General features: G+C 42.7%; 1 protein-coding gene across 2 annotated transcripts in view; it reads right to left on the reverse strand.

The window, feature by feature from the left end:
* The window catches only part of mical3a (microtubule associated monooxygenase, calponin and LIM domain containing 3a), an 85,367-nt gene that overhangs the window by 30,352 nt on the left and 31,949 nt on the right, over positions 1 to 23,066 (reverse strand). Inside the window, exons 3-25 of one of the 2 annotated variants that reach the window (XM_087176397.1) lie at positions 15,789 to 16,195; positions 14,647 to 14,854; positions 14,361 to 14,477; positions 14,136 to 14,237; positions 13,221 to 13,376; positions 12,669 to 12,769; positions 10,507 to 10,764; positions 10,247 to 10,362; positions 9,707 to 9,833; positions 9,438 to 9,531; positions 9,288 to 9,317; positions 8,568 to 8,715; positions 7,292 to 7,488; positions 6,988 to 7,106; positions 6,830 to 6,892; positions 6,510 to 6,686; positions 5,419 to 5,520; positions 3,021 to 3,131; positions 2,449 to 2,511; positions 2,114 to 2,230; positions 1,870 to 1,974; positions 1,361 to 1,474; positions 194 to 295 (exon numbers count right to left, since the gene is read on the reverse strand). In XM_087176397.1, the coding sequence (XP_087032523.1) occupies positions 194 to 295; positions 1,361 to 1,474; positions 1,870 to 1,974; positions 2,114 to 2,230; positions 2,449 to 2,511; positions 3,021 to 3,131; positions 5,419 to 5,520; positions 6,510 to 6,686; positions 6,830 to 6,892; positions 6,988 to 7,106; positions 7,292 to 7,488; positions 8,568 to 8,715; positions 9,288 to 9,317; positions 9,438 to 9,531; positions 9,707 to 9,833; positions 10,247 to 10,362; positions 10,507 to 10,764; positions 12,669 to 12,769; positions 13,221 to 13,376; positions 14,136 to 14,237; positions 14,361 to 14,477; positions 14,647 to 14,854; positions 15,789 to 16,067 (3,006 nt within the window). In that variant the 5' untranslated portion in view covers positions 16,068 to 16,195. The remainder of the gene's footprint in view (positions 1 to 193; positions 296 to 1,360; positions 1,475 to 1,869; positions 1,975 to 2,113; positions 2,231 to 2,448; positions 2,512 to 3,020; positions 3,132 to 5,418; positions 5,521 to 6,509; positions 6,687 to 6,829; positions 6,893 to 6,987; positions 7,107 to 7,291; positions 7,489 to 8,567; positions 8,716 to 9,287; positions 9,318 to 9,437; positions 9,532 to 9,706; positions 9,834 to 10,246; positions 10,363 to 10,506; positions 10,765 to 12,668; positions 12,770 to 13,220; positions 13,377 to 14,135; positions 14,238 to 14,360; positions 14,478 to 14,646; positions 14,855 to 15,788; positions 16,196 to 23,066) is intronic. The other variant, XM_023415480.2, reaches the window with a different exon arrangement.

Below are 23,066 nucleotides of genomic sequence, written 5' to 3' on the forward strand. Positions count from 1 at the left end.
TTTTTTTTTTTGGGGGGGGGGGGGGGTTTCAGATAACAAGCAGACAACTTTTAAAACAGGTCTTAGGCGAGCTTAAGCCGTGTTGAGTAATTTTTAGAACTAAGTGACACGATGCGTCTTCCTGAAAGACAAAGTGCAGGTGTAGCGTGTTAGTGTCACCACACTCCATTCCTTCCAGGCGTGAAGTGACTACCTGTCTCAAGGTGTCAGAGGAGGAAGGGGGAGAATCAGGGGGACTCTGGGCTCGGGCCACGTGCCATTGTTCCATAAAAAGACGAGAGGGTTTTTTCTTAGGCTCCACGAAAGAGGGGGAGAGGAGAGTATTTATTTATATATATAGGTTTTTTTGTTTCTTTCTCTTTTAACACAGTTTCATACCATTTGTTTTCTCCTTTACACCATTTTCTAAAATAAATGATTAGACAGTTGTTAGGAGAGTAGCCTGTTGGTCACCTTCATTCCCTCTGGAGTAAATTGTTTAGTAGGCTAACACTGTTTTTTTAGTCAGTGTACCCTTTTTTTTTGTTTCTCTGTTTATACATAATATTAGTGTATCTACACCTGTGCAAATGGCACAGGTGTAGACAATTAAATGTGTTTTCAATGAGCTGTAGTGCTCTATGCTAACATGTTAGCATACACTGCTGACTGAGAGAATGCTACTGACACCGCTTCTTCTCATTTTTACTCAGCGTAATCTCTATGCTCTTTATGGTTCATCTTTTTAAATTGTCTTTATTAATAATATTCTTATCTCTGTATCTGTGCTAATAGCAAATAAACTAACCTGTATTAACCTCAAACATGTGTTTTCCAGATGTATTCCTATTTCATCTTCTATTTGAACATGTTAGATTAAACTGCTGAGTAAGGGGCAGCAAGCAATACTGAGATAAAACATTCTTATTATGTTTTTTAGTTTGTTTTGTTTTTAAATTGCACTTTTATGTAGTTTAAAGGTGAAATCTCATTAATCCTTCACTTAACAGTTTATATTTACATCTCTTTAGGATGAAACTTCAGTCCTATCTGCAGTCAAGGTTAGCCACAAGTGGTTGTAAGATTTTTGTGTCAGATTCTATTCATCTCCTTCACAAAATGTCAAAAAAATCTACAAATTCATTCATTTACCATTTAGTTTTACAGCTAATGTGAGTTCTTATGTACATGCTGCCCACCTGCAATTACTAGTTTAACCTGATAGTAACAGTGCCAACAACCTTCTGGGGATCCATGGATGATTTTGCTGTCTACTCCTAAAATAAGAAGTTGACCAACAGGATGAGTCTCTCAAAAACTTGCATTCATGTATAAACATTAGACTGATAATCAGCTGTCTGTATTAATGGGGAAATTTCACCTGTGGTGCGACTGGCCTGCCTTCAAACTGAGAGGCAAGTTGCTCAGCCCTCTCCTGAATACTTAGCACATATAACGGCATTTGGTCATCAGAATTCAGAGGCCTTCCTGACTCCTGCAGAGAAAAAGATGATTCAATATCCAAAGGGATGTTTGAGGAAAATGTAACCTTTTAGTGGTTTCCAAAAACAATCTCCCATCCAAACAGCTTGTCATTGTGGTACAGACCATAGATGGTCTTTAGCCATTGTTTTCATAGTTCAAGCTGACAGTCTTTAATTTATGTAGTAATGTCAGCCTGAGTGGGTAAACTATGAAAGCAATGCCCTGCAGTTAGTAGAGATATCTAACAGAAATACCTTGCAAAACAACAGACTACACTTGAGATAAACAAACTGAACTGAACAAGCTCAAGTGAGTCTAAAACTAAAACTTTCATAGGAGGTTATTTCTCAGTACGACAGAGGGTGATGTGTTCAGAGTGTTAGTACACAGCACCAGAAACCTAACCTTTCTGGAAGAGTCAGGAGAGGATAGTGGTGAACCAGGACTCTCAGTTAGGCCTCGGGACAAGTACCACTGCTCTATAAAGAAACGGGACGGCTTTTTCTTAGGCTCCGCGGAGAAAAGAGGAATGGTTGAAAGAGGGCGTTAGACTTGAGAGAAAGTGCAAAAGTACACCAATAGCAAGTGAAAAAAAATACTCAACACTGGTAACCATGTTCGTACAAAAAAATCCATGCACGGTGTTCACCTTTGGTTTTGGCTTGTCAGGTTTGCCCTTAAACTTTGAGATCAGGCGGTCAACCCGTTCCTGTATACCAGGTATGTGAATGGGTCCTGGGTATGGCAGGTGCAGCGGCTCCCATTCCTGCCAAGGAAGCCCTATTGAGACTTGATGCTGCGTGGGTGTATCTAATGGCTGAATGCTTTTAATAGCATGATGTTATATAAAAGGAAAATAATGGTTTGTTCCATATAGATGTCTGTTTACAGCAGCTCCAACCATTATCTCATCAAAAAACTCCAACCACAAACAAGCAGTGACAAACATGAATACATGTCCATGCAATCACTCATTTACTCTACCCCGTATTTCAGAGGCCTTTCGTAGTATTCATGTTCCTCTTCGTCCGGAGTTTTACATAAAGGCTTGAAGGCAGAAATGGGCAGACACATGAACTGTATTAACACTTTGGTTTTCATCAAGCGTAAATAGACTATTACAAAAAGGAGTTGTTGAATGTCTCTTAGGAGAACAGCTTGTTAGTATCTCTTACAGTGCCTGACAATAAGTTTAAACTAGCCAAAGTCTCTGGAGTCTGAATTTATTTACAAGCCATCGCATCCCAACAACATACCCTTCAGCATGAAAGACAAGCCTCTCTTCTGATAATGACACGCACTACCCACTCACAGGGAAGAAAACAAGACTGTGACCTCTCTAGCAAGTTCACTTGGGGAATTGCAGCATTTTGTTTTCATTTAAACTACACACTGCAGAGGTCAAACCTGAGGGTCCAGCAGACATAATTAGGAAGACTGGTTGTGGATGTAAACACAGGGACTAAGGGAGTATGGGGGCACTCGATGAGTTTGCCATGGATTTGTGGCAGAGATAGACAGACACAAACAGACAGATACAGCAGACTGTGTGTCACCTCTGAGTGAAGAGAGAGCGAGGAAGTGGAGGAAGAAGAAGGGAGCAGAATGGTTTTCTTTGGGCAGCTCCGAGAGCCCGAGCTGGACAGTTGGTCTGCACCACTTCTGGCCTTGAGAGATGAACAGGGACAGCAGATTGAGCAGAAGATGATGAGGATGAGGATGAAAACGACGAGCTAGTGCTAAGATCAATGATTATTTTCTTTCCCTTTGTCATTCAAAGTCGAATAATAGATTTTAATGCTTTCAAAAACTGAGAATAAATTATAATCAAAAATATTTGTGTATACTCTCCACACCAAATTAGTAACACATTTGGTTAATAGAATTAGTGCAGTGCTCTACTTCACTTGGTTAAATTCACTTACAAAACAGTAGAAGCACCGTTAAAACACATCACACATTTCCATACAAATACCCTGAAAAAAGGCCATCCACAATGTGTATAGAGCACAATAAAACACTTTAAAAAATATAGTCAGGAAGACAAAAGGGAAAATAATTCACCGGTGCTGTAATTATCTATGATATAACGCTGATGTATGGAAACTTACATTACAATATTACAGGAGAAAGTTTTTTTTAAGTTGGCTTTGAAAACTCAATCACTTAAACTCAAACACTTTGTGTAAAGAGGAGCTTAGGATTATCACAATTATTTCCAGCCTTTACAGCTAACTTTCAGCTAATTTACTCAGCAGCGAGGGGCTTAATGTGGAGTGAGAGGACATTTAAGAAGAGCAGCGAATTAAATCCCTTTAAGACAGCAGAGTTTGAGGCTTTAAATCAGTGTCTGTGATGTGAATGCTTAATCAAGTAGTGACAAGACAAAAAAAAAAAAAAACTTTCTTAGCCTCAGCATGAGAAAACTGGATCTGGCACTTAACTGTGCTGACTCTGTTATTCATAAGGGAAAACAGTAAAGGGGGGGGGGGGGCAACAAGGCAGAGCAGTCGGCTACAGCTTGTCCTCTACTGAGGCTGCAGGAGTGAATGTAGCGCTGGATCTTATTTCGTTGTTGGCAGCATGTCTGTGCACCTATGGGCAGGATTGCTGCAGAAGTAGCAACCTTAACTGTATCTGCGTCTGTAGGGAGGGCTGAAACACTTGTAGCAGGGAACCTTTAACGGGAGCTCGCCAGCCATTAAAAGTGGTGGACAAATGCAGCAAGAAAGAGGAGGACGGTAGACATCATAGGGGAAGACTACACATTCTACTTTCAGGTGTTGTTGTTATTCTATGTTCAGTGTCTTGAAAACACATACCAAACATTGAAATTTGTTCTACATAGCAGAAATATTAAATGTACCCTGCAGAGTACTTGTAGCACTAGGGAACATATTTGCATTCAACACATTTGTTAAGTCTTAAGACTAATAACTAGTTAGTAGTTATTAGTAGTAGTAATTAGTAAATGTCATTTAGTGTTTTGAATATATTGGCCTGTCAGCTTTTTATGACCATGCATTATTAATTTTACTGTTGCGTTTTGGACATGAACCTTCCTACAATGGTCTTTACCTACAAATATGAATCAGTTTACTAATGTCCTATTTCTATTTTCTCCATAAAATTCAGAAAACACTGCAAAATTTCTCAGAAACTACCCAGAAAAATCAATATCTGAGGCAAGACATATGCCATGCAGTGGCAGAATCGTGTTTCATCTTGTATTTGTAACACCTACTTTGAACAGCTGTTGACAAGAGTTTGGAGTCATGAAACAAAATAAATACTCCTCATACTTTGTTGTTTGATCTGCCTGGGGCTGGATCTGCTCTGAGTAGATGTTTTCCAGCGTCTGATATTGTAAAATGATTCTCACAAGATGTTCCCTGGCTGCTTGGTGAGGCTATCTCCCCTTCCCCTTGCTTCTGGATTGGAACACCAATCCTTTTTCATCTGTAGGAGGGTGAACCTGGATTGAATGGGGATGTGAAAGGAGTTGGGAGGACTACCAGGCCAGCGTACCTGCTCCCGTCTGTTGGGCAGTGTCTGATACTTGATCATTTCTTTGTAGCGAAAGCTCAGCTGCTCCTGCTGCTGTGTGCGTCTCTGAACCAGGACAGGAGAAGCAAGGAGGAGAGAGACCATGACGGCGGTGCATTCGTATGTCTCTCTCTCAGACACAAACACACAAAGCTGCACAGCTATTTGATCGAGAAGTTAAAACACTCACACGGTTTTGTTAACCACGCAATACATTTCCAAGCATCCAGACTAGAGAGTTAATTCCACCAAATCTGACACTACAGATTCTGTCCTCAGAGGAGACTAGAACTGATCAACATAAAGCAGCTTTCCCCACTATGACACACCACAGGGACATATGGTTAGATGAGTCAGTCTAGTGGTTAGTCTCTGAGGGGATAAGGGTGGCACGGCTCCACTCTTTACCTTTCTCCATGCTGGGACAGGTGCCAGGCGCACTGGCTCATTCACAGGGGTTTGGGGCGGGGAAGGGGGCAAAAGGCGATCCAGATTGGGCAGAGATTCCCCCTTTGCGGCCAAGGAAAGATGATGTGACAGCGAACGCGGCCAGTAAGGGGGCCAGAATAACCATGCAAGGCATCATGAAATGGTCCATGATGGGAGATGGAGACAAGGAGAGAGAAAAACGGAAAAAAAAAGGAAGTGAATCAGGCGCACAGTGGTTGGAAAAAAACTAAAGAAATGACAGAGTCATAAGAAGATCATGCTGGGAGAAGTTTATAATAGCACTTCACAGTAAAAGTCATGCAAAATACACATGAATAATGAATGGAAAAGGGTGAAATACACATGTCTTCAGCCAAGTAACTGCTACACCATTTAGCCCAGAAACCTTCAAATTACCCGTTATTACATTTTGGACAAACATAATTATATCAGCTATTTTCACATACATCTGATGGCAAAAGCAATAAACAAACATAAACCTTTCTAATAAAAAAAAAAATCAAATCAGAAGCAGCTATTTCAAGTCACACAGTAACAAGACGTTTTCTCAGTCTGCAACAGTTGAGAGCCGTCTTTCTCTCAATCCACAATACTGCCCAGTGTTTCCGCAGCCCACATCTCCCTCCCACTCTGCTCTGTTGGTCCTCAGTAGCAAGAAAACCAGTGCTTGGCAAACCAATTTGCCTGAGACCTCCAAGCCCAGTCAGCACTATGAGGCCGCCTACATGACCCAGGAACAATACCCAGCCTGACCAATATTAGCATTCTGGATCTGTGCTCATTAATACAGTGGGCCTGCAGCTCGTCCATCATGAGACCGGAGACGCTGTCATACGAATGAACGATATGAAATCTACATGCTCATCAAAAATACTCATTGTGAGGAAAAACAAACCACAATAAGTGTGCGAAAAAAAAAAGAAAAAAAAAAGGCAATCTCAACTCCTACACAGTCTGAACATCTTTCCCCCTGTTGCCTAATCTTCCCCAAGTGGAAAACTCTTTCCACCACCCCCACCACAAAATGAACCATGTGACTTCCAGCATACCTGTCTTTTGAGTCCTGTATGCTGGGCGGGGGCGTTCTCCTCAAACTTGGCGAGTAGCTGGGTGGCCATGACCTTGACTTTGTTGTGGTTCCCTGCAGCAGCACAGTCCATTTTTCTCTCAGACAGGACAACAGGGACAGACGGCCTGTCGTCACGACCGGTCCTGGATACTTCCTCCTGCGGGAAAACAGGGTTTTTTTTTTTTGGTGCCTGCTGCCGCCAGTCTAGTGGGATTAATTAGTCTGTTCTGGTCGGATAGACTGATCAAACAGTAATCACAAGCTCTACATCTGATATGCTGTGCTGTCAGTTCTACTCACATCTTCAGACTGGCTAGTTTTCCTCCTCTTCCCCAAACCGTCTACATCCTTCTCTTTTTTGTCCTGCTGATGACATGTCATACGTTATTTTAACTTCAGGCAAAACAATGAAAATTTGTTTTAAGAAATCATGGGGTGCTAACAGGCATTTCACTGACCTTCGGATTTCGTTTCCTGGATATTGCTATGCTCTGGCCAAGTTTGCTAAGGAATGAGATGGGAGACTTGGTGCTGGCTATCAGTGCAGCCTTCTCCTCAGGACTCAGGTTGTGGTTATCTGAACAGAAACCCACAAAGAAAATCATAGGTTATGAGCAAGAAAAAAGCACTCTAAAATCCTCTCAGGATTACAGGTAATTATGTTTTGACTGCATCCGTCCAAAGATGACATTTCTGTAATTACAGACACCTCCCAAAACCAGATTGCAGAACAAGGAGTCCTAGTGCATCACCCACTCTCACCTCCAGGCGGCACTGTGTCCTTAAACATCTCATAGAACTGGCTGAGGTACATGACCATAGAGAGTTTGTCTGGCTCCACCACAGAAGACATCTCCTTGCCAGTCATGCAGGGCGAGATGCCAAATTCCTTCTCCGCCACGTCAAAACCCAACTGGTTGTTCTTCTCCTGGTCTCGCTCGTCCAGCGAGTCGAAGTCACTGAGGGCGAGAGGAAGGAGGGAGCAGGAGAGAGAAGAATCAAAAGACAATGTTGGAATGGGGTGGGACATGAAATGTCAAAGATAAGGGACAAACAGACAGATCCCATCATATAACAATGAGCATTCATCTCGTTATCTTAATCTATATTGATCCATTAAATGTAACATGAATATGCCACACATTTACACACAGGCTAATTTAGCTGATTTTAAACATCAATGGATGGATAATGGTGAGCCTGCATTACCAAAACTAATGAAGAAGCATTTCTATACCGCAGACTACTGTGCATGTTGTGGAAAGCATTACTGTAAATGTCATTATACTGCAGCTGAAAATACCATTAACGTCGCTCATCAATACATTTCAACTGCACATACAGCCCATTTAAAAGCATTAGCAGTGGAATATCACATCAGGCACAGAGTCAGACCCTCCACTCAATCCTCCAAAGCATCCGTCTCGTACATGCGTACACGTGAACGCAGTTTTCCCCAAGGCACCTTCCACTCATCAGCCTCTGTCCCCTCCTCCTCCCATCATCTGGCCTATAAAAGGCAGCGGAGCACAACCGCTACACCTCTTGGTAAAGGTCAGGCAGGACACAGACGCTAATAGCTTATAATGATAATTGCCACGTTGCCTCCAGCCGGTAACAAACTACATTAGGCAATGCGGATGGAGACTGTGTTGTTTATGGAGAGCATGCGGGTAAGAAGTGTTTGTGTGTGTGTGTGTGTGGTAGGAGGAGGGCGCGCGGGGGGGGTTATGAGGAAGGCTCTGTTAAGTGACCCAAGAGGCCATTATGACTGGTAGATGTCACCTCATTTACAGTGATATACTCTCCAAAACCAAGGTCCCAACCAGACAATAAACATCATTAGCAACTCAACTAACTCATATAAACACAGCAGGCCAGTCATTCCGGACGCCGCAGCGCTTTTAACCCTTTCACTCTTGGGATACACTCGGCAGAGTTTGCAACGGTCCAAAAATAGTAAAACTAATTTACCATCTGTATTAATCTGTGCTCCAAGTTGTGTAGGTTCTGCATGTATTTCTTTCAGAATACTCACATGAGATCCGGTCTGTATCGGTGAATGAGGGCGCACAGGGCCAGACCGCTCTTCCAAGACATAGTAAGGTCTGTTACATTAACATTCCTGTAGCCCTCCGTTTGTCTCTGGCACCAGTTGAGCAGTTTACTAGATCGAGCTACAGACTCTGGTGTGGCAGAAAAGAGAAAATGAAAGGCTTGATGTTAAAGCATCAGCTTGAACAGAATCTGGATAAAACCACGCAAGAAATGGCAAACTGTTTCTGGAAAGCACTACACATCTCTTGCTGGGCAATCTCATGGCCTTGGTCCGGCAAGGCTGAGCGTAGGATTATAAAGTTTTTTTAGCATCCATGGCCTCATCATCCTTGTTAGTACCAGTTTCAACCAGTCAGTGCATAAGTATTATGAACCGTGAGATGTAAAACATTTCTCTGATGTAAAGGAGTAAAAAGGATGCAAATGAGAGGTTAGGAGAGGATGCAGAATTTACAGGTAACCTTTAAACAGCTAGAATGGACATTAAGTGTTGAATATAACCAGGGAGAGCATCAATAACCGAGTTAGTGCACGCAAAGGAAATTTTTAAAGGCTGCAATCAGTCCATCCACAAAGTTCCATCATTCCAGTAATCATTTCATATTACTCATTCATGAATACATAGCAGGTAAACTTCAAAACTGTTAAAACTATTAGGAATCCCTGAAAAGCAACACCATGCATTTGGACTTTGTGTTACCTTGCAACTGCTTGTCAAGCAGGCAATTTTCTAGAGTGAAAATAGTTCATTGTTACATTTCAGCAACAGTGATTGCAGCAAAATCTTACAGTGATCGATGAGCACATTAAGGTTGACTTTTAACATGAATAAAACGCAAGGGATACAAACCATTCCTGGCCAACTTGGGTGTTGAGGTGTTGATAACATTCTCTATTTCAATGCGCATTTCCCTCGACTCCCCTGTGTCAAAGAGGTGACGCATCTGCAACGTAACACATAATTACATGATCAAAACTTGTGTCACCTGTCTATCAAAATAACATGTAGAAATTCCATAGCGCAGCTGCAGTATCCTCGACTTTTAACCAGTACCATAAATCTATGTGTACAACGAAGCAACAATTGAGACACTTGGGATTGTTGGCTCCCATTCTCACCTGGCTGGGCTTGAGGAAGTTAAGGCTAATGTTGGGATAACGTGTGGTCGGATCCACGCTGTAGTGGCTGAAGTTCTTACTGACGTTTTCTGGTGTGGTCTGGGGCAGTAGACGGTATATACTCTCCCTAAAGGACAGAGGAAACACTTTTTACAAAATGTAACACAATCCCATTCGCTGTATGGGCAGAGTTGTATTAGAGGCAAGAAAATATAGATGGATTCTACACATAAACAAAATCGCATTAACATTGTTATCAAAGGGCACAGAGAGTTAGTGCGGAACAGAGAAGTCACATTCCATTCAGTTCTTATGAGAGCCACTTATCCCATTAGTACCAGAAGAGGTGGGACTGATGCTTGAAATCACATACAGGCAGATTTCCTAGTAAAGCACTTAGAGATAAAAGGGTGTGTTTGAAGAGATGGAACATGTGTGTGTGCATGTGTGTGGCTGTGCGTGCACAAGTGTTTGAATGTGAGTACAGGAACAAAATACAGGGAGTTTGGTGTGTATGCATCAGTGTTTCCACGCCCTCACCTCTCAGCCAGCACCTCGAGAGGGGTTTTTCCCTGAGCCCAGCTCTTCACCATCCAGCCCGAGTCCATGGCTGCCAGGAAACCTCGAGCGATGCCAGTGCCCATGGGCCAGAAGGGCTGGAGACAACAGCGAACATCGTATTCAACAACCAAATAAGGCCACAAAAGAACCACGGATATGGAACAACAAAAGGGGTAGGACTGTGCCGCTGACTGAACTTGAGTTAAACATAGTCTGTTGAAACCTGTCACATCTCTCACCTCCAACAGGCTGTCTCCCACCAGCGCCACCAGCAGCTTGTGGCCATTGCGTTGGCGCACCATGGCGGCGTTCTCGGAGGCGTACATGCAGGTGAAGTCGAACATGGCTACGTCGGGCTGGCCGTAGTGGTTGATGGCAAAGTCCAGTGTGGGCAGCTGGTGGCTGGTGGAGAAATCCGCAGCCTCACGGGCGTAAGACAGCAGGGCAGCCTGGTCTACATTAGCTCTGGAGAGCAGCAGCTCTGTGTCTGCGTAGTCCTACAGCAGAGATAAGAGATTGAGGTGAGATTACAAGAGGCATTAAGAAAAATACTGATGAAAGCAGAGATGTCCAGAGAAATGTATTCCAAGAGTCACAGCGTGAAAAACCAGCACTTCTGGCAGTGACTCATTCAGCATGAGAAAGAAGTTTGTTTGCAGCTGTGGCAGAAAAATTAAGTTGACTCATAGTACATTAATTAAATACAAACAAAAGTTTGTTTGCAGTCAGTTTAGTCACTGACAAAATAATATTAACACAAGGTTAACAGAAGCCAAGAGCAGAATAAAAGAGCTTCACAGGATTCTCAGGGCCGCTGCTGTCATGTTGATGTGAGCAAGCACGAACTATACAGCTGATCTCAGAGGAGTTGTACTTTTTACCAGATTATTCCACTTGGAGAAATCCATGACTGGAGCAAATGATGGCAATGCTCATGGATAACGCATGAGAAATCACTGTGGGACAGCTCGTAGAGTGTTTCAGGTGCAGATTTTACTCATTCTGAACCAGACTCTTGTGGCAGCAGAACATGTAGCATGTAGAATAACATTTATTCTAAAGTGAGTGCACCATACAAATACCTAGGGAGGCATAGTTAAAATGAATAAACCGGTTAACTAAAAGGATTCCTAGAGAGAATAATGTAAAAGCAAACGTATGTGGGGATGATAGTTGTGGTTTGTGTTGTGATAAACTTGAATTTGAAGAAGAAATGTCTTGAAAAAAGACAAAAATGACATTCAGAAGTAATGAAAGACAATTTAAATAGTAATAACAAAACAACTGAACGTCCCTACAAAAAGTTATAATTTCAAGGTGACAGTCTCTGTAACTTGACTGTGCTACAAGGAAGCACTCGCAGGGAAATGAACTGTGCTGTTCACAAGTCTCTCCAACATGTAGCATCAAATCACTGCATGCTTTCAAAGTGACATGTTTTCATAGAGGGTGGTGAGAGGTACATTCTTCCATCTTCAAGCTCCCTGGTTGCCCAGGCCAGGCTGTTGGTGATGGTGGGTAAGGGGAAGGGCAGGGTAGTGGAAGATATGAATAAGGTTTTTTTTTTTTTTTGGTTTGCCTTGAACTTTGTGAACTCGCCGGTCTTCTGCCAAGCCCTCCCACCCTTCCTCTATCCATTTTCAAGAGTCATAGTCATTGCTATAAAAGGATCTGTCTTGGACTGTCTGTCAAAAACCAGTTGTAGTAAATTGTGCCTTTTCATTAACATGTGCCTACTAACTCCAAATCCCCTCTGGCTTCAGACTTCAGTGAATACCAAAACCTCATTAATGTCATCAGCTCGCCATGAAAACAAACACAGACTTGCACACACACGCACAGGGATACCAAAACATGCAGAACGGCTGTGTCTATGTAAGGCAGCTAAATTTATCTGAGTGAAAAAGTGATGACTGTGAGTAGGTTTACAAGTAGGCTCAGTTAAAAAAAACAGTTCAAGGCAATCTAAACCTACCACACAGCACACCTTCAGCAATGCTAGTACGTGAAGACAGAAATGTAAAATGGTCTTTCCGGTTTCCTGTGGAAAGTGGCCAGGAAGAGGAAACTGCCATGTAAAATGAGGGCGCAAACACTCAGTACGTCTGCTTGAGTTGGCAGTTTGTTGCTGAACACTGTTGGCTTGGTTAGACCATTAGGCCGATACTGGGCAAAAACAGAAGGAGAATAAAAGACTGAAAGAATGAAAGAGAGCAAGACAGAAAGCAAGAGAGAGCCAGACTTGTTATTTTGTCGGTCTGTGTGTGCGTATGGTCTTTATGTCTACTACAGAGAGACAGAAAGAAACTCAACAATTGTCTCTCAAACACACGCACACCCACACGCACACGCACACGCACACACACACACACACACACAGCTCTGGGCTTTGATCACTCACATGCAGAATGACTCCTTTCTCCAGCAGGCTCTGTTTTTTGGCAGTCATCACAAAGTAGTGCGTGTCATCCTTGTAGTAGACAATGTTTTCCAGGTCAATACCTAAAAAGACCGACAGAAAGACGTATTGTTACATTCCAAGGACAATCCTTTTCCTTATTGCCGTAGCTCTCCGCCATGTTGCCATTAGAGGACAAGAGCGGCAATTTCACGACTCAGAGCACAGAACCAAAGCCCCCAGGGACATCGTCATGTCAGCAATAAACTGTGGACAGGCTTGGCATCAAACCTAATGTCAAGCATTTTAATTGGATGAGCTGACAAATTCAGAACTGTGATCAAAGGACAGATTATTTGTCCTATTTACCTTCATTTTTTGGCATCCACTGCATTCAAGAACTAGCTGGAGTTTTTACAAAAACCAAAAAATAAATCCAACAATTGTTATGTTTAATGCTGCATCTTAAGGTCTTGTATCATACTGTTACCTTAAGAAAAGACATGAAAATCCCTGTAAAGTAAAGAAATGCATCAGAGTGGAGCTGTGGCAGACCTGTTGCCTCTCTGAGGTCTTGAAAGAACTTCTGGTTGAAGATGAAGGCCACACCGCTGATCTCCTCGACCTTTGCCTCCGCTGTCGTGTTCCTGTTGATGAAGTTAGCAGTGATGGCGATGGCAAGCTTGCCCCGGAACTCCTTACGCCGAAACCCTGGGGATTACAGGGAGGAAGCAGACAGCGCGTGAGCTTAAGGTCAACACTCAGGGTGCACGGACCCAGAACTGTGAACACACAGATTTAAAACGTTTCCGATAAAAGACTTAACTAAACTAAACTAGCTAAATGTGCCAACTCATATCTGCTTTTACAACATGTCAAAACCTGCAAATGCATACTACACATTATAAACGCAACCAGATGTTCTGTATCACAAACAACTTGCTGGCTTTTCAAGCTGTGTGAATGTAGTTTATGGTTATCCCAGAGGGAGCCCGCTGCTTCCCCTCTGTAATGCAGCAGTCAGTAGTACAGAGAGGGGTCATGGTACTCTGCTCCATGGGGGCTCGCTTTGCCAGTGTGGCAGTGTGTGAGGCCCAAACACTAACTGAGGAAACAGACAGCCAATTCAACAATTCCTATTCTGCTCTGCTGGGAGAGCAAACACTCTCTGAAGTCGGATGTAGCAGCCAGACTCACACACATACACACACACACGCACACTCACGCACGCACGCACACACATATACACACACACACACAGATGTGCACAAATGCTCATTCATGCGTGAGGAATGGAGTGAGGTCAGGCACCCGACCACAGCTGTACACAAGTGAGATCATAATCATTATGACTGACCTCCGTGTCCACGTGAAGAAACAAACAAACAGTGTTCCCTGTGCTTTCTTTGTTTAGTCAAGATAAATCTGCATTACTAATGCATTTCTCCCAGCCTGTAAACACAGACTTGCCTGGTAGTGTGTTTCTCCTTCCGTCTGCTCCGATGATGACATCAAACTCCAGCTCACTGGCAGGGTGTGTCTTGGGATGGACCTCAGCCCTCCAGCCTATCCCTAAGAAAACAGAGCATGTGTAATGTAATGTGACAGAAATGCATCATAGTTCAGATCGAAACACATGTTCAATTCACATTAATTTTTTCTTGCGCTGGCCTGGCAGCAGCTTGATTCACTCACGTTCAGTCTCTTGATCTTCAGGGGGCTCGATAAGACCCTTGAACTCTACGTTGACATGGATCTCAATGCCCAGCAGGAGAGCCATTTTTAGCAGCATTAACTGAAGCTGACGAATACCTGCAATACAAAGGCAGAGAGAAACAAAACTCAAGTGAGATAAGGACTACACAACAACAAAACGTACATCTTCTTAATACATACAAAACATAAAACCTACAGGCAAATATGACATGAACATTTCAAGTACTGTAAGCAAACGAGAGCAAAATCTGTCATGTGTACTCACTGATATGATCGATAGCACCAGCGCAGAACTTCCCATAGAACTTCTTGGCCCCGAGGCCCCTGAGGTCCTGGATGGTGAAGGGCCAGAGGTGCAGCACATTGTTCCTGGAGAAAGCATCTCTCTTCTCCAGCAGCACCACTTTGGCCCCCAGGAAAGCCAGCTCGATGGCTGTACGTAAGCCGCACGGCCCCGCACCAATGATCAAACACTAGAAACATGGAGACGCAGATGTTATGAATGAGCTGTAAGAACCATACACATTGGAAAAGCCGAGTCACTGCCCAGCTTCGGCCACATGATGAAAACCCACATATTCAGACTGCAACTTGACACTGCCCTCTAACACATCTCACTTCTTCAGTTGTTTTATTGGGAAAAATAAACTTCCTCTTGACTCGAATTTGAGTTTAAAATGAGATTAGTTAAACTAGCGCTTCATTCATCCCAAGGGAAATTTTATTAGCTGGCTAATAGAACTTTGCGTGCAGATAATATTTCAAAACTCTACTAGATAATATTATTAATATTATTAATAATAATAATAATAATAATAATAATAATAATATAGCTATATTTACAGTCTTATCTCTTTTTTGGGTCAGAAATGTAAACGATGAAACCCAGAGAAGGCGACAAACCAATATAAAGCAATGACACATCCGCTTGGCTGGTAAACATGAGCATCGCATTACATGATTCCTCTGCGTTTACACCTGGTCATAAAGTGCAATCTGTATCCGGACAACATTATCCAGACATGTTAATGCAAGTCGTAAATGCGCCGTGATCAGAATGTGATTGGATCTTCCTGACCACTTCTGGAAGTAGTCTGGCTCGCATTGTGTTAGGTGTAAACGCAGTATTTGACACCTACAGCTGATTCGCTGCCACCTCAAATTACTCATGCAGAGGTTTTGCAGAGGTTTTGCTCCGGACGACAGACATTCGATCTCATCGAGGATAACAAGAACTCACTAAAAATACCAGGTGTAAACGCAAATGGGAGATTAGATCATTTATTATCGCGATAACGTATCCGGGTACAGATCGCATTTTAATACAGGGTGAAATTTTAACTGAAGTCAGCATCAAACAAAACCGCCTTTAACTGAATCATACAGTTTGTGCTGATGCAGGCTTACTTTTGAGTTGGCACAGGCACGACCCTTCTTGTACTCCTTATGGCTGGCCCTCTTGTCTAACTTGGCCCAGAGCGCCTTGGCCTTCCAGTAGTTGAGTTTGGACTTGAGCTTGTGATAGAAGACCCTGTACTCGGTGGGCTTGACTTCCAGGTGGTCACACAGCTCCTGGAAGGCCTTGAGCGTGCCCTTAAACGTGCTCGCCTGGACGAAGTTGTCAAACAGCACGTGGGACCGGTTCACCCCATCTCCTCCAGTTGCACCAGTGCCTCCATCCCCCATGGTCCAGACTCACACAGGGCTGTGACGGCCCTTCACCCCCTGAGCCAGGGGCCTCTGGGTCCAGCCCCAGCCCTGGAACACACTCTCTCTGGTGGAGGGCTTTAACTCAGGCCTCAGGCATCTTCATTCTGTCAGCGAGAGGGAGAGAAATAAAACTGAGTGAATCTGAGAAGATACTTCCACATTCTGCTGCAAAGTTTAGTCCTGTATAAAATATTACCACATGTTGCAACAGAGCATAAAAGCAAATGTACAAGATTACAGCTTTCGAACGCTCGAATGACATCAACACTGTACAATCCACCAAACTTAAGAGACTCTTGCCTCTTTTGGCGCCCTCTTAATGAAATGGGCCCTAAAATTCTCTAACTAAACAACCATATGTATTACAGCTGGTCAGACGAGCGATCAAAACTGCAATTAAGGATAAAGAACGTGTCATTTAAGGTCTCGCTGTCATTTCTATGCAGCGACTTGACCTCAAACAACCCCTTATCTGTCTAGGTACGCGGCTGCCAGACACAGGAAGAGCACTGAGCCCACACAAAGCCAAACAGGAAACGCACAGGGCACATGTGTGTAGACATTTCATGTGGCACAGAATCTGTCCAGACAGACCCCAGACGCAGGAAATAGTCAGTTCATCCCAAAAAATACTGTCACACTCAACACAATCCTATTCATTCAAGAAATAATCTGACATTAGTGAGAAGAAGCCAGAGATGACCAACAGATTTCTCCACTGTCACTGGCCCCTGGTTTGTTATAGCTTCCTGTGTAAATACTGAGTGAGAGCTGACTTGCTGCCGTTGTTGTTTTACCTGCTGTGACTTGTGGCAGTTGAGCTTTATGTGTTCTGCTTTTTAACCCCCAGGGGGACGAGATCATTCATGTTCTTTGGCGTCTATGGCTCAGCTGTCATGACTGGAATGTCTTGATGGTCTCTCCCATTAACTCTGACTGTATTTATTGAGCAGCATGAGCAACCTTTAAAAGCCTTTACTCAACATCAGTGCAAGTTTAAAGGGGGAGATAATGGAGAGGAAAAGGGTTAAAGAAATATCACAAAGCATAGGGACAAAAGTGGGGATGTTGACTGCAAAAAAAACAGTCTATTTGCTGACTTATACATTTTCAGCCAAGCAGTGGTTCTGGTTTGCATTATCTGCAGGGCAACGAGGAGAAACTCGCCTTGCTTGTTGGAAACTCACAGTGGCTCAGCAAACAGGATCCCCTATGTAACTCTTCCACATTCAGCATGTAGAAAGAGTATCCCAATAATTAGCGTGAGTGATTAAATAAACTAAATATTAAAAATGAATACGTGTTTCTGATCAAAAAAAGAATTGTCAATAAACTTTTGTTTGGGACCTAACTTTTATTTTGTAAGGAATGAGTCAGGACTTAGTTACTTCCTGAAGGACACACATGACCAATTCAGTCTCTCTCTCTCTCTCTCTCTCTCTCTCTCTCTCTCTCTGTGTAAAAGCTTGAGCTTTGTACTCAACTGTCCAGGGTGCTGAGCTAGTTCATGAAAACCAATGTAGTCCCAGTCCCAATGGCAACACATGATGAAAGGGAAGCAGGTACAGAGGTCAGCTGGCCTCCTTTTCACACCCTGCCAACTCCTCGCTGCAGTGAAAACAGCAGGCTCTGGGTTTGGCTCTGCCTCAGTCAGGCATGATCGGGGCTGAAGGCTGCAGTGCCAGCACAGACAGAGAAGGCCCTTTTCCAACACAAGCATTTAGATATCAGCTACATCATTTCCTCTGTAAGTGAATTTGACTCTAAAATCCACACACACAAACTGTAAAGGCGATCTGTAGTAGCTTGTAGTTTACATGCAAAATACTGTCGAGCACTAGTTCCTCTAAGACAGTACAGATAAGACGGCATCAACATCGATCATAAAATCAAAACAGGAATGCTCTGATCGACCGTGTCAGTGGGGAGTCAGCCAATACTCATTACCAATGACTCAATCAATGGTTCTTAATTTGTTTGTCAATAATAACGGCAACATGATCAAAAGTAGTAACAGAGAATACATGAACGTCACTCAAATAGTTGTCAGGCATCCGAGGCCTGTTCCTGTTTATCTCCACAAGGACTTAAGATGCTGTGGTTGATTGCCGTGCAGAGTAAATTGATGTGCAGTCAGGCTTGCAGTTTCTTTTGTGTCTGGCAAGTGGTGGGGGCCTGCGACGGCATGCTGCGAGCAAACACAGATGAAGGAGAATTTCAAGGTTACGTTCTACACTAAATTTGGGCCGGCGTGTTCGCTTCAGACTCTTCGCAGCCATTTTTCTTGGTGCACGGACACTTATCCGTGCAGAGTTCAACTGCACCAGCAAGCCACAGATTCCAGGTGCATCAAGTGTGACATCAGGTGAATGGGTTAAGTGCAAAGGGAACCACGATGACATCTTTCATTCATCATTGGAGAGTGTTTCAAAATATAAAAAGATATAATAAATCACTGCTCCCGTTCCTTTTGAAATGACTAAAACTAAATAATTTTTGGAAGCAGTGAGACCAAATATCATAGATGAACTTTATAGGTAGGACTGCGACTAGATAACCTTTTTATCATCAGTTAATCTGTTGATTGTTTTCGAACACTATTGATTCATTTTTTTATGTAATTTAATCTAGGCTTTTTTTTCATGAGATATGGCTTCAAAAATTATCAAAATAGATGCCTAATAATTTTCTGTTTTTACAGGGTCTCATGCGCAGGGGGGGGATTTCTGGAAATCTTAACAAAGAGGAACCAGTTGAGATCTGTATCACATCAGCTGCAAACTCATCAACCCCAGAAAGTCTGACAAGAGCATGTTAAAACAAAACAAGCCCTGAATTCTTACACTCTACTCTTTGACCCTTCTCATGGTTTTCAAGTTAACGACGGAGGACAAGCAGAGGGGTGGCAGCTCATCAGCATTGAGACTGTTTCTAGAGGCAGAGAAGACGAAAGCAGTTCATCTCAAGCTCCTTGTTGAAAGCCTCGTGAACCGTACTTAAAAAGGAACAGGAACTTGAGAGGATGGTCTCAGAGGGTTCATAATTCACTTAATGGTGAAATCAAATCTTTCTTACGTGAGCTAAGTTAAGTTCTCTTGCTATGTCTCTCTCCTGGTGCACAGCAGGGACAAAAGCGACCCCCCCACCCCTGTGGGATTTTTATGTGACTGTAAAGACATGCAGGTTGTGGAGACACATCAAGGACTACACATGGGAAATGAAAGGATGCTATGAGCTTTATGACACACTTGTGAGAAAGCTCGCAGTAAACATCGAGCACACTTTGAGGTCTTTGAAGGAAATGGGGGAGCAACTGCTCACAGACATGCTGGGTCACAGTATGCGTTTGTGTGAGCTGCCCAATGACGGTGCAGCTCAGGCAGGCTGTGCTGTGGCATACGTCCCCCCTCAGACTCTAACCCAGTTTAATGACAACAATAAACCTGTCCCATAATACGACAGTAATGACAGTAGCCTCCTGCAGAGACTCATGTGGCCACTCAACGGGAGAGGCTGCAGCATGTGTTTCTGTTGGGCAGAGAATGGTGACGGAGAGACCCCCAAAGATTGGAGTTATTGAATATGATTTAGACAAAGTCCTGTTTTTCTCTTCTACATGACTCAAATTGCAAACAAACAATTTTCACTGGATAACACAAAGAAGAGAAATCCAAACGGCTTTGGCTCGGCACGCACTCAAAATCGTCTGGACATCTGGATAAGATAGCAGGATTTCACACATTCACAGAATTCACACAAGAATTACACACATGCATGTAAGCCTTTACACACTCACTCTCTCTCTCTCACACACACACACACACACACACACACGCGCACACAACCCCTCCCACCCCAACCCCCCAGTCTGCATACACACACAGCATGCCTTTGCTTCTCACTGGTTGTATTACATCATCCTCTAATCTAAAAATAGAGCCAGAGATTAGGCCACTAGGCTACAAGTTTGACAGCACTGCCTTTGTACACTGTTAACACTGTCACCGCCAGTCATAAAAATTCATAGACTATAAATAAGAATTGATTTGAAAACAGACTGGATGAATGAGTATGTTGTAAATTAATATTAATCAAAACTTGTGGTGCCTATTTTTCTTTTTAGTTCAGTCACGGAGGAGAAACCACATTATTTATTCTGTTTAAAACAAAGAATAGAATAGAACAGACAATAATATGTTGTCCAAATGTTCATTTTCTCTGTGAATATAACACAGAACACTGTTTGTTCTGCTTCTTATCCACCATAGAAGCATAGAGTAACCAGAATGACTGTAAGTTTGCATGTGTGAGTCCTCAAATAACATTTTGTCCTCCGTCAGTCTCCGGCTCAGAAATGACTGATGCTCAGTGGACAACCCTGGAGATGAAAGTTAATATCCCGACCCATCTCCCCCTCCCATCCATCAGTAGGCTTGGCACAGAGCAGGAGGGAGTGCAGGACGCAATCTTTCTCCCTGAGCAGAGGAAATCTCCGCAATAATGGACGTGCAAGCAAGAACATTTAAGTCGTTCAAACTTATAGCCTGCCACACCCACTCCACCACTTCCAAAATCCTACAGCAATAATAGCTGGATTTGACTGTTTTATGTCTCTGCTCATTTCTCCTTGTTTGCCTTATGACGACTTCCACTCCGTCTTTGTTCTTGACAGTTAATGATCACCTTCGCAGCCCACTTATACTCATTATGCTCCTCACTGGAGATGGCTGCATTACACTATGACTATGATGCTAATTACAAAGCAACGCAGTAGCTGCCTGTAGGGTTCAAATACATCATACTGACAACAAAAGTAAACTAATTAACTCTTATTTCTCCGTTATTTGTCGGTCATCGTGTGCACAATATTTAGGCTAGCAGTTAGAGGAAGTTCACCACCGTCAATAAAAACAGAGAGCATATGCTAGGCTTATTTTTAAAGCAATAGCTCTACATTTTGGGAAATAAGGGTTAGTAATCAAGAGAATAAGGTGATTCTATCACTTCAATCCACCCATTATGCTAATAGGATTAGTCATTTTAGCTTAGTCAATTGACCTGAGAATTTCTCAATAGCTATTTTGACAACTGAATAATGGTTTACGCTATTTATTAAGCAAAAATACCAACTTGTGTTGGTTTAAGCTTCTTATAAGTGAAGACTTGCAGCGTCTCTGTATTTTATATTGTTGTAAAATTAATATCTTTGGGATTGTTGGACAAAACAAGCGCATGAAGACGGACATTTTATACTATTTTCATTACATTTTTTAGACTAAGCAATAAATTGATTAACGGATAACGAAAATAATCATCAGTCGCATGTTATCTTGTACTCCAGCAGTTTAATACCTAACATGATGTAAATCCTTCTGAGCGATTCCACCAAACCTAATCACTTGCACTTCCTTTCATTTTTTTCTGGCTCACTTCAAGCACTTCAGCTGTTGCTCTGTCATCATGCTTAAGTATGTCTCTTCTGTTTGGTGACAACACTTGACTTTGAGTTTCTCTAAACACCATCATATTCATCCCTCTGTCATCAGACTAGCATAACCGTCTTTTCCTTGCCATCATCTGGTTGGAGCATCACAGTGCTACTTCGAACATGTGTTTAGAGCCCCGCAGAACTTCACTACATTTCCTGACAGTCAGTGTATTGTTACAGTAATGCGACACGTGACCTTCAAAGGGCACCAATAATGGTCAGCTTCCCTTCACAGGGAGATTAGAAATACAGATTACAAGGGCAATAACTATAGAGGTAGTATTCACATTCTTGATCTATTTATAAATGTGTGTATAAGCCCATTTTGAAGCGCTTCCAGTAATACAAAAGTGCCATATTCATTCTGTAGTCACACTGTGATGCCTCCAACTAGAATTTCCTCATCAAAGATGTTTTGAGTGTGTGTGTCTGCCCTGTGCACCGCTGTGAATAGCAATTAAAGTGCAAGCAAGATGCAGGGAAACAAGTCCATTCATAAAATTAGGCTGTTTCGCCACACACTTAAAAGCACCAGACAAGTGTATTCTTTCATTCGTGTTTCGAAAAGGACTGAGCCTTTGCCAGGAGCGTTCATCATTACTGTGTCTGTTTGCAAACCACAGCTATGAACAAAAGACGGGAACGTGAAGCCTCGGGTCTAACTCGCAACAGGTAAGTCTGGCGGTACAGCAGTCGTATGATGATATCATGAGAGGTGTTATGAAGAACACAGTCTATAAACATCATGTTTGTCTTAAGCAGGAAATATAATTACCTGAAATGACAGTAATAATAGATTGTCATTGCACGTCAACACAATGATGAGTGGATGAATAGCTGCTTTACTCTGTTTGATATCTGTTATTGTCTGGATATGCTCATTATGAGCCTTTGCAAACTCAGTTCTAGGCTATTCATATACACAGGAACGGAGACAGTCATGTGTCCATTCACAGCAGCAGACAGAGCCTCACAGCTCAGTACACAAACATTTCTTGACTGAAACTAAACTTGCTTCTGGCAGAGGCCGACTCCAAACCATCTGGCATTTGAATCACTTCTGCCTCTGACAGTCGGGCCGCTTCTGTGCAGCTGAACACTTCATCTCAGCTCCCACAACTGATACAGATTTTCACCGACTCCAGAAGCCGATCATCCTCAGAGCCAGTAAACATACAAATTCCATGTTGTCCTCTCTTCAACACTAAAGAGATTGACATATTAATACGCAGCGCGCTGGAAAAACATCATGTCCTCCGTCAAATTCATCACTTCTGCGGTGTCCTGGGACTCAGAGAACTGAGATTTGAAGTGCAACATGTGCATGCTGCATCCTCTGTTTTTGCCGGCCTCACTACAGGCCATAAATTTTGACCACTATACAGTATGCTACCAGTAAATGATAGATGTCTCAAATATAAATACTCTTTATATCTTTATGCATGTTGGAAATATTAAATACCACTTTGAGCTGAATGTTTTCCGTC

This window comes from Seriola lalandi, unplaced genomic scaffold (genome assembly GCF_002814215.2).
Source record: "Seriola lalandi dorsalis isolate HSWRI2012SDOR001 ecotype SW California unplaced genomic scaffold, Sedor1 jcf7180002054553, whole genome shotgun sequence".
NCBI classification, from domain to species: domain Eukaryota; kingdom Metazoa; phylum Chordata; class Actinopteri; order Carangiformes; family Carangidae; genus Seriola; species Seriola lalandi.